General features: G+C 46.9%; 1 protein-coding gene across 5 annotated transcripts in view; it reads right to left on the reverse strand.

The window, feature by feature from the left end:
- UBXN8 (UBX domain protein 8) overlaps window positions 1-10,126 on the reverse strand; it is a 54,275-nt gene extending 44,149 nt beyond the window's left edge. The window contains exon 1 of one of the 5 annotated variants that reach the window (XM_073636955.1): window positions 9,903-10,126. In XM_073636955.1, the coding sequence (XP_073493056.1) occupies window positions 9,903-9,987 (85 nt within the window). In that variant the 5' untranslated portion in view covers window positions 9,988-10,126. The remainder of the gene's footprint in view (window positions 1-9,902) is intronic. The other 4 variants (XM_073636952.1, XM_073636953.1, XM_073636954.1 and 1 more) reach the window with 4 other exon arrangements.
- Window positions 10,127-11,983: the final 1,857 nt, after the last annotated feature.

The raw sequence follows: 11,983 nt of genomic DNA on the forward strand, positions 1-11,983 counted from the left end.
TTCAAAAGTCCCAAGCTGTAGGCCCACCGTCGCGCTAGCCTTCTTTATAAGTTTGTTGAGCTTGTTGGCGTCAGCAACACGCACACTTTTACCCCAGCAAATTATTGCCGCAAAGGTGGCACTAGCCACAATGGATTGGTAGAACACCTCAAGCATTTTGCCACACACATTAAAAGACCTTAACTTCCTTAGGAAGTACAATCTACTCATCCCCTTCTTGTAGACCTTCTCCATGTGGCACTTCCAGTCTAGCTTGCTATCCAGGTAAACCCCCAAATATTTGAAACTGTCCACCATCTCCACATCCTGACCGTCAATGGTAACAGGTAGGCATACCTTCTTGCACCTTCCATAGCTCATCACCAACTCCCTGGTTTTCTTAACATTTAGTTCTAGATGGTTAGCCTGGCACCATACTACAAAGTCCGCAACCACCCTTCTATATTCCTCTTCATCCTGGTCCTTCCCAATACCGCCAACTATCACAGAGTCATCCGAGTACTTCTGGAGGTGACAACGGTCTGATTTATACTGAAAGTCAGCTGTGTACAATGTAAAGAGGAATGGCGACAGCACTGTTCCCTGCGGGGCTCCGACACTGCTCAGTACACTATCTGATGTAGCCGTCCCCCACCTAACAAACTGTGGCCTATCCGACAGGTAGTCAATTATCCAATTCACAAGTCCCTCATCCACCGCCATTTTAATCAACTTTCCACGCAGTAAGAGTGGCTGTAATGTGTTGAACGCACTAGAGAAATCAAAGAACAAAGCACGCACTGTGGTTCCATCATTGTCCAAAAAGGAATGTACTGTTTGTAGCAGAGACGCTACAGCATCGTCCACCCCCAGTCCCTGCTGGTACGCAAACTGAAGAGCATCAGTATGCGCCATCACCCTCGGACACAAGTGAGCAAGTACTATTCTCTCCAAGGACTTCATCGCATGGGATGTTAAGGCCACCGGTCTATAGTCCCCCGGGGAAGCCGGGAAGGTAGTCTTGGGAACCGGCACCAGGCAGGAAGTCTTCCATAGCACTGGTACTCTCTTTGATTGTAAGCTCTGGTTAAAGAGATGCTGGAAGACAGTACACAACTCATTTGCACACACTCTGAGGACACGTGGACTGAGACCGTCAGGCCCTGCTGCTTTGCCAATGGCCAGCTTACTAAACTGGTCCCTCACGTCATTTTTGGAGACCGAGAAATGATCTATTTCACCCCCTGTTAATTTAGCTAGTTGTTCCCCGGCCTCCTCCCCCTTCCCTGCTGCTACCGCACCTTTATTGCTGAATCTATTGAAGAACTCATTCATTTCATTAGCCATTCTAAGTCCACCACCCCCCTGCTCCGACCTTGCCTTAAACCCAGTCACTAGCTTCATTCCAGCCCACACCTCTCTGGAGCTTTTTTGAGCAAATTGATTTTCTAATTTAACTCTGAATGCCTCACGGGCAATCTTAATTTTCCCCTTTAGGTCTCGCTGTATAATTTTCAATACCTCCTTGTCCTTCCTTTTAAAAGCCAGTTTTTTCATGTTTAGTAAATGTTTCAACTCTTTTGTAATCCATGGCTTATTGTTTGCATAACACCGAATCTCTTGAACAGGTACTACTATGTCCATACAGAAGTTGATGTAATCAGTAACTCTGCCAGTAATCTCATTAACATCACAATTCTCTTTCATGGTACACAACACCTCCCAGTTGGGTACAATCAAAGCAGTCTTGTAACGCCTCCTCTGCTGCTGGACACCACTTCCTTATCTTTTTAATTGTCACTGGTTGTTTGCGGACGTCTGGTTGGTAAGCAGGAGACAATAGTATGAGGTTGTGGTCAGATTTCCCCAGGGGGGGTAATGCAGCCGATGAATAAGCATTCTTAACATTAGCAAAGAGGAGATCCAGTGTGTTGTTGTCCCGTGTAGGACATTTTACATATTGATAGAACTTTGGTATTGCAGATGAGATCTTTACTCGATTGAAATCCCCAGAAATTACAGTTAGAGAGTTTGGGTGTTTAGTCTGAAGCCGGGCCATCACCCCTGACAACACATCCCCAGCAGCCTCTGGGTTCGCAGATGGTGGTATATACATCACAACTACAATAACAAGAGTGAATTCTCTAGGCAGATAGTAAGGCCTGAGGCCCACTGCTAACAGTTCAATATTTGGACAGCAATGTTTCTCCTTAACAGTTACATGCCCCTGATTGCACCATCTGTTGTTAATGTAGAGTATCACTCCTCCACCTTTTTTCTTGCCACATCTAACTCTCTCTCTATCAGCCCGAACCATTTGAAACCCTGGTACCGAGACACATGAATCTGGGACCTCCTCATGCAGCCAGGTTTCTGTAAAGCACATGAGACTGCATTCCCTAAACTCCTTCTGGGTCTTACTCAGAGCCAGCAGTTCATCCGACTTATTTCCCAGCGATCGTACGTTACCCATGATAATGGATGGGACCACTGGTTTTAACCTTCTCCTCCAGGACTTGATCTTCTTGCCTGCTCTGCAGCCTCTGAAAGGTCTCCTTATTTCCCGTGGAACATTCAGTATTGCCACTGCTGGAGAAGACTTTATCCTGCGCAGTTCCAGAAGACGATCCCTAGAATACACTGCTCGTTTAGCAACAGACCTAGGGTCCACCATCCTGTCATTGTTTCCACCCGTCACACCAGTCCTCTCCATGGCAGATCGTATGCAGTGACCTCCACCGCTCACATATGGCTGTATCCCTGTCACAGGCGGTGGGTAGCAGCATGCATCCTTCAGTAGCATTAGCTGAGATGGTCCGTATTGCGTGCCCCAGAGTGTCTGTACCTGCAGGAGACTTGTAAGTGGTGGAAGAAGATCCAGGTGCAGATCTCGTGCTGTGTGCCCAGCAGCAGTTGATAGTGTGGGAAGTGTTGTATCTTCCATCCCCAATAGACGAGTATACAGGAACGTTGCAATCCAGAGAAGGTAATAAAATAATAAAATAAAATAACTGTAACAAAACTGTAACTGAAATAAAGTAGAAGCTTCTGCTGCTGCAATGGGCTGCCAGTAGTCCGGCACCGTATTGTCTCCACAATCTAGCAGAGAGGCAGACAGGCATGTCCACACCCTCCGGAGTCAGAAAGTGAAGTCTGCATAAATAGAAACAGTGAAAAAAAAAGCTGAAATTACGCATAAAAAAAATGCATCAAAACCTGCGTTTTTGACGCAGCTGATTTCCTGCAGATTTCTGATGTAAAAAAACACATGTGGGAACATAGCCTAACACTCAAAGGAGAGAAGAACATGCCCTCATCACAGCTTACAGCAGGTTTTTCAGTGTGTAATATGTAATAACACTTATGTCTGCTGTGCTCAAGCAACTTGTACTCGCTCTGCAGTGAGATCAGGGCTGTAATTATATCTCATAAGGGACAGTCTGTTCTGTAATATAATAGATATACAGATGTACTTACTCTGCAGTGAGATCAGAGCAGGCTAAGTTGAGCACAACAGACACAAGTGTGTTTACTGACATATCAGGACATGCAGTGTGGGGGATGGGCAGTACAGCAGAGCTGACAATGCTAGGAGAGCCGAAAGAAGGGTTTGCAATGTGAAACAGAAACTCAGCTGTGCTGCCCTGCCCCTTACTGGGACCTTATCTGGAAAGCATTAGGCTATGTGCCCACGATGCAGAAATGCTCTGGATTTTTCCTGAGCGTTTCTGCATCTCCCTGGCAGAAAAAAAGCATGCGGATTGTACATGTGGATTGTACATGCGTTTTTCCTGCCAGGAACAAGCGGAACTGAAGCGTTCTTCACATGCATTTCAGCATGCGGGTTATCAAGCGCTTTTCCAAGTGATTTTAGCATCACTTGGAAAGTGCTTGTCAACTTGGTCACACTATATAAATCCATGTCTTGCTTCACCGTCCCGGCTGCCGGCACATCGCGGTACACTGAAGGACCTGCCAACGTCAGCGTCACATGACTATGACATCAGCGCAGGTCCTTCAGTCCATCGCGATCTGCCGGCATGCGATGAGGAGCGCACCGGGGGCCGCCAGAAGGTATATAGGTATGTATGTATATATATATATATATATATATATATATATATATATATATATATATATATTTTTATTTATTTATTTTTTTACAGTTTTTATGGTACCCGGGTCCAGAGGAGAGCCTCCTCTCCTCTAGACCTGGGTACCATCCGCACATTGAAACGCTTGGATTCCGCATCTACATAAGAAGTGATGCAGAATCCAAGCGATTCAATGCAAGTCAATGGCGGAGAAAACGCTGCGATTCAGCAAAATAATTGGTAGTGCTGCGTTTTTTTCCGCAATGATAATCTGCAGCGCAAATTTCCGCAGCATGTGCACAGCACATGCGGATTATCATTGGGGAACATGGCAGGCCTTCTACCATGCGGTTTTTAAGCGTTACTGCAGCGTTTTTGCCGCTGCGGAAACGCTTAAAAAAAGCATCGTGGGAACACAGCCTAAGTCATCTGTGCTTTCTAACCATGCAGGAGGCTAGACCAGGAGATCAGGGCCGTCTGTCATACATCTCAAACACTGAGAAACCTGTTCTAAACTATGGTGGGCCGTGTTCTTTATCTGCTTATGATTGGTCAGCATCATCCAGAGAAAAGTGCACACCCCCAGTGAAAACTGTCTGATTTAAAAAAAAAAAAAGAGGTTAAGTCCAAGTGGGTGTTAACTCCTAGAATAAACAGTCTAAAGATGTGCCAAATTTATCATGCAGTATGGGCCACTTTGACAAATCTGGGGCATTTTAAAGGGGTAGTCCAGGCTTGGAAAGAAAAGTCTGCAGTTATTCTATATATGTGGGTGTGCATGCTGTCACAGCTTTTAGTGTGAGAGGGAAGACATATGACTGCACGTATATGATTTGCCTACTTGCGACCACGTACTCACTACAGTCATGGCCAAAAGTTTTGAGAATGACACCAAAATTATATTTTCACATGATCTGCTGGCCTCTGGTTTTTATTAGTGTTTGTCTGATGTTTATATCACATACAGAAATATAATTGCAATCATATTATGAGTACCAATAGGTTATATTGACTGTTAGAATGAGTTAATGCAGCAAGTCAATATTTGCAGTGTTGCCCCTTCTTCTTCAAGACCTCTGTAATTCTCCCTGGCATGCTCTCAATCAACTTTTGGACCAAATCCTGACTGATAGCAGTCCATTCTTGCATAATCAATGCTTGCATTTTGCCAGAATTTGTTGGGTTTTGTTTGTCCACCCGTCTCTTGATGATTGACCACAAGTTCTCAATGGGATTAAGATCTGGGGAGTTTCCAGGCCATGGACCCAAAATCTCTATGTTTTGTTCCATGAGTCATTTAGTTATCACCTTTGCTTTATGGCAAGGTGCTCCATCATGCTGGAAAAGGCATTGTTGGGCGCCAAACTGTTCTTGGACGGTTGGGAGAAGTTGCTCTTGGAGAACATTCTGGTACCATTCTTTATTCATGGCTGTGTTTTTAGGCAAGACTGTGAGTGAGCCGATTCCCTTGGCTGAGAAGCAACCCCACACATGAATGGTTTCAGGATGCTTTACAGTTGGCATGAGACAAGACTGGTGGTAGCGCTCACCTCTTCTTCTCCGAATAAGCTGTTTTCCAGATGTCCCAAACAATCGAAAAGGGGATTCATCAGAGAAAATGACTTTGCCCTAGTCCTCAGCAGTCCACTCCCTGTACCTTTTGCAGAATATCAGTCGGTCCCTGATGTTTTTTCTGGAGAGAAGTGGCTTCTTTGCTGCCCTCCTTGAAACCAGCCCTTGCTCAAAGAGTCTCCGCCTCACAGTGCGTGCAGAAGCACTCACACCAGCCTGCTGCCATTCCTGAGCAAGCTCGGCACTGCTGGTAGTACGATCCCGCAGCTGAAACAGTTTTAAGATACGGTCCTGGCGCTTGCTGGTCTTTCTTGGGCGCCCTGGAGCCTTTTTGACAACAATGGAAGCTCTCTCCTTGAAGTTCTTGATGATGCGATAGATTGTTGACTGAGGTGCAATCTTTGTAGCTACGATACTCTTCCCTGTTAGGCCATTTTTGTGCAGTGCAATGATGGCTGCACGTGTTTCTTTAGAGATAACCATGGTTAACTGAAGAGAAACAATGATACCAAGAACCAGCCTCCTTTTAAAGTGTCCAGTGATGTCATTCTTACTTAATCATGACTGATTGATCGCCAGCCCTGTCCTCCTCAACACCCACACCTGTGTTAATGGATCAATCACTAAAACGATGTTAGCTGCTCCTTTTAAGGCAGGACTGCAATGATGTTGAAATGTGTTTTGGGGGTTAAAGTTCATTTTCTGGGCAAATATTGACTTTGCAAGTACAGTAATTGCTGTTAAGCTGATCACTCTTTGACATTCAGGAGTATATGCAAATTGCCATTACAAAAAATGAAGCAGTAAACTTTGGAAAAATTACTATTTGTCTCATTCTCAATACTTTTGGCCATGACTGTAGACTCATCAGCAGTCACATAAAATCATTGCAGACATTTGTCCCAAACCAAGAGTACCCCTTTAACCCTCAACTGGTGAGGTGGGGTTTGCCACACCCCAGGGAATTTTATTTCGGCTGCCATTCATTGAAAAATGCTGGTATGAGGATACGTGTCTCACTAGCTTCCATCCATTTGTGGGTGTCAAAAATTTGTTATACTCATGTGTAATCAATCACCAATAAGAAAACAATTAAAACAAACATGATCTTTGCATTTTCTGTAAAAATAGATTTCTAAACACTGGGGTACAGGAAACCCCACATCACCAGTTGCGTGACAAAAACCCCACCTCACCAGTTGAGGGTTAAGCCTGTCTAGATCAAATCTAAAAAGTAGACAGCTGAGGCACACAATGAATTATTTGATCAGTATTTTTCCTCAGTATGTGTAAGCCAGAACCAGGTGAGGAACAATCAGAAGAAAAGTATAATAGAAACAAGTCACCAATTCTGCATTTATCACCCACTCCTGGTTTTGGCTTACAAATACTGATGTAAAAAACTGACCAAATACTCAAAGTGTTACCGTGGCCTCAGACGCCCTGCGTCATAAAGGGCAGATTCGACTTTGCTCCAAGTCTATATCAGAGAAAATGTTTGGATAGTAAACAGACACATGAATCAGCAAGTCCTAAAAAATACAGCAGAGCCATAGGCACAGCTCCTTTATGTGCGGTGTATGGGGGAGAAAACCTCTGCACACACAGCATCTGACGGGTCATGCATCAATAGTTTTTCTGTTGGCTTAATATCCACTACAAACCTTAGAATCACATTGGTGCTCCATCTGAAGAAAGTGGAACGTCAAACATGTACACCATTCATTATGAGAAAGACAAACACTGCTCTCTGCCATCCAAACACTGCTCTCTGCCATCTCTGGCAGTCCTACAGGTAATGAAGTATTGTGAGGAGCCCCTTATTGCATTCAGTGGGGGGTTCCAGCAGTGGGCCCCCAAGAGATCAGCAAGTTATCGCCTATACTCTGGGTGTTATTTTGGTACCAACCCTTTAAGAATTAATGATTTAACAAATGTCAGATGCATAGATTTCCATGTTTGGAGCTTTTGGCTGGTTTCACACTAACACAACTTTGGTGCATTTTTGCATGAGCATGTGGCAGAAAATCCCAACAGTGAAGATGTAAAAATGCACGCGAACATCAATGTAAATCCCAATGATGCTATTAGTTCAGGCAGTCAGGCCAGGATTGGCATCTTATGTGAAACTGCTATCCACTCTCCCCAGTCCCTCAAGCTCGCTGCCTTGGGGTAACCCTGGACTCTGAACTCTCCTTCAAACCACATATCCAAGCCCTTGCACTTCCTGCCGACTCCAACTCAAAAATATCTCCCGGATCCGCACATTCCTCAACCATGAATCTGCAAAAACACTAGTGCATGCTCTCATCATCTCCCGCCACCTCCTGCTCTGTGGCCTACCTTCCAACACTCTCACACCCCTCCAATCCATCCTAAACTCTGCTGCCCGACTAATCCACCTGTCCCACCGCTATTCCCCGGCCTCTCCTCTCTGCCAATCTCTTCACTGGCTCCCCAATGCTCAGAGACTCCAGTTCAAAACCCTAACCATGACATACAAAGCCATTCACAACCTGTCTCCTCCATATATCTCTGACCTAGTCTCCCCGTTACATACCCGCACGCAACCTCCGATCCTCACAAGATCTCCTTCTCTACTCCCCTCTTATCTCCTCCTCCCACAATCGCATACAAGATTTCTCCCGTGCTTCCCCCCTACTCTGGAACTCTCTACCCCAACACATAAGACTCTCGTCGACCATGGAAACCTTCAAAAGGAACCTGAAGACCCACCTCTTCCGACAAGCCTACAACCTGCAGTAACCACCGCTCCACCATACAGCTGCACGACCAGCTCTACCCTCACCTACTGTATCCTCACCCATCCCTTGTAGATTGTGAGCCCTCGGGGGCAGGGTCCTCGCTCCTCCTGTACCAGTCGCTGTCACATTGTGTTCAAGATTATTGTAATTGTTCTTGTATGTATACCCCTTTTTCACATGTAAAGTGCCATGGAATAAATGGTGCTATAATAATAAATAAATAATAATAAACTATATCTCACATTTGCCACCTCTCCCAGAATGTTCTGGAGGCCTCCAGAAAAAGAGGAGGGCTCATGAAGACTACCGTGGATTTCGGTCTGATATTAGAAATCGAAGCACGGACTGGTCGCAGGTATCCCAACCCGAGCATGACAGCTTCATAGAAATATATGAAAGTGAGCCACAGCTAATCCATGCTCGGACGTCTGAATAAGCCCTTAGGAGCTGGAGAATCTCATCCAACAGAAGGCTTTGGCGGCGCCCAAATGTACATTCAGGAGGAAACGGCCTTAAAAAGCAGTGTGAACTGTCCACATGAACTCCCAACCTCCGAGCACCAAATGGTGTGGATCTTACTGTGTGTTCTCTGCAGGTTTCTCCCTTTGCAATGCACAGTATAACACACTGAGGCTTAATTTACACTGTGCATTTCCTGATATTTTGCAAAATGTCATCCATAATACTGATTAGTGGTGTAACTTGAAGCTTGTGGGCCCTGCTGCAAAAGCTCCAACGGGGCCCCAACTATTGCAAGTCATTAACAGCAATGGTCTTTTCATATGGGCCAAAGGGACTTTTTGGGCCCCATAGACTCAAGGGCCCAGGTGCAATGGCAACCCTGCACCTATTGTAGTTACACCCCTAATACAAATTTTCCAGCAACAATATCTGAACAGAAAACTGCTGCATACACGCCCTGTGGGCACATACCAGTACAGGGGCTGTCCAGGCAAAATAAAGCTTAGCACATGGGATTGGATATGCAAAAAAAAAACTCACGTACCAGCGCAGGACACGCCATGGTCTGCGGACAGACAGGACGCTGTGAAGTCACTGCTTATCCAGATGCAGCACCATTGTGACCTGCGATTTGCTGCAGCAGTCTGGTGACTGAGCAGCGCATCACCAGAAACCATCTGAGAAGTCACCTGACCGCTGCAGCTAATCACAGGTCACAGCAGTCCGATGGCTGGTAAGAATTATTACATCACTGCTTTCTTGGATGCAGATGGTGATTAAAATAGTTTGTTATGTTTTCACACATGCATCTCCCTCAGGGAAAATTTTTGATTTGCCTGGACAACCCCTTTAAACACTGCTGTCCTGATTGCCGGCAGTGAGAGAGAACACAGCGACGTCACTTCATCCAAAGGGGCAAGTGCGCACAAAAGGTTACATTTCCTGGCAATCATACAGAACATAACGCATGCAGAAGACGCAGGGTACAGATGGCATCATACGAGCACAGTGACTGAGGGGCACGGTGTACCTAGCGGGTGACTCCTCAGACACAGGAGGATGAAGAACGACACCAGCAGCAGGCACAGCACTACAGCCCGGCTCCTGGCTGCCATGTCTCGGGAGCAGGAACTGCCTGCGTGTCCGTGGTCACACGTGACCGGAAACCGCTCCAGTTCCGCAGTATTCGGTGCTGTGCGTCCTGCTTGTGTACAGTACCCACAATGCACCTCACTGTAAGCCGCAGTCCTGCGCTTTCTCTGTGTACAGGTGTGGTACCCACAATGCACCTCACTGTCAGCCGCAGTCCTGCGCTTTCTGTGTGTGCAGGTGTAGTACCCACAATGCACCTCACTGTAAGCAGCAGTCTGCGCTTTCTCTGTGTGCAGGTGTAGTACCCACAATGCACCTCACTGTAAGCAGCAGTCGTGCGCTTTCTCTGTGTACAGGTGTAGTACCCACAATGCACCTCACTGTAAGCAGCAGTCTGCGCTTTCTCTGTGTGCAGGTGTAGTACCCACAATGCAACCTCACTGTAAGCTGCAGTCCTGCGCTTTCTCTGTGTACAGGTGTAGTACCCACAATGCACCTCACTGTAAGCAGCAGTCGTGCGCTTTCTGTGTGTGCAGGTGTAGTACCCACAATGCACCTCACTGTAAGCCGCAGTCGTGCGCTTTCTCTGTGTGCAGGTGTAGTACCCACAATGCACCTCACTGTAAGCCGCAGTCCTGCGCTTTCTGTGTGTGCAGGTGTAGTACCCACAATGCACCTCACTGTAAGCCGCAGTCGTGTGCTTTCTCTGTGTGCAGGTGTAGTACCCACAATGCACCTCACTGTAAGCAGCAGTCTGCGCTTTCTCTGTGTGCAGGTGTAGTACCCACAATGCACCTCACTGTAAGCCGCAGTCCTGCGCTTTCTCTGTGTACAGGTGTAGTACCCACAATGCACCTCACTGTAAGCAGCAGTCTGCGCTTTCTCTGTGTGCAGGTGTAGTACCCACAATGCACCTCACTGTAAGCAGCAGTCGTGCGCTTTCTCTGTGTGCAGGTGTTGTACCCACAATGCACCTCACTGTAAGCAGCAGTCGTGCGCTTTCTGTGTGTGCAGGTGTAGTACCCACAATGCACCTCACTGTAAGCAGCAGTCTGCGCTTTCTCTGTGTGCAGGTGTAGTACCCACAATGCACCTCACTGTAAGCAGCAGTCGTGCGCTTTCTCTGTGTGCAGGTGTTGTACCCACAATGCACCTCACTGTAAGCAGCAGTCGTGCGCTTTCTCTGTGTGCTGGTGTAGTACCCACAATGCACCTCACTGTAAGCCGCAGTCGTGCGCTTTCTCTGTGTGCAGGTGTAGTACCCACAATGCACCTCACTGTAAGCTGCAGTCGTGCGCTTTCTCTGTGTACAGGTGTAGTACCCACAATGCACCTCACTGTAAGCAGCAGTCGTGCGCTTTCTGTGTGTGCAGGTGTAGTACCCACAATGCACCTCACTGTAAGCAGCAGTCTGCGCTTTCTCTGTGTGCTGGTGTAGTACCCACAATGCACCTCACTGTAAGCCGCAGTCTGCGCTTTCTCTGTGTGCAGGTGTAGTACCCACAATGCACCTCACTGTAAGCAGCAGTCGTGCGCTTTCTCTGTGTGCAGGTGTAGTACCCACAATGCACCTCACTGTAAGCTGCAGTCGTGCGCTTTCTCTGTGTACAGGTGTAGTACCCACAATGCACCTCACTGTAAGCAGCAGTCGTGCGCTTTCTGTGTGTGCAGGTGTAGTACCCACAATGCACCTCACTGTAAGCAGCAGTCTGCGCTTTCTCTGTGTGCAGGTGTAGTACCCACAATGCACCTCACTGTAAGCAGCAGTCGTGCGCTTTCTCTGTGTGCTGGTGTAGTACCCACAATGCACCTCACTGTAAGCCGCAGTCTGCGCTTTCTCTGTGTGCAGGTGTAGTACCCACAATGCACCTCACTGTAAGCAGCAGTCTGCGCTTTCTCTGTGTGCAGGTGAAGTACCCACAATGCACCTCACTGTAAGCAGCAGTCGTGCGCTTTCTCTGTGTGCAGGTGTAGTACCCACAATGCACCTCACTGTAAGCAGCAGTCGTGCGCTTTCTG

Source organism: Phyllobates terribilis, unplaced genomic scaffold, assembly GCF_046119375.1.
Source record: "Phyllobates terribilis strain yellow unplaced genomic scaffold, ASM4611937v1 Scaffold_1__5_contigs__length_1240528914, whole genome shotgun sequence".
In the NCBI taxonomy this organism is placed as follows: domain Eukaryota; kingdom Metazoa; phylum Chordata; class Amphibia; order Anura; family Dendrobatidae; genus Phyllobates; species Phyllobates terribilis.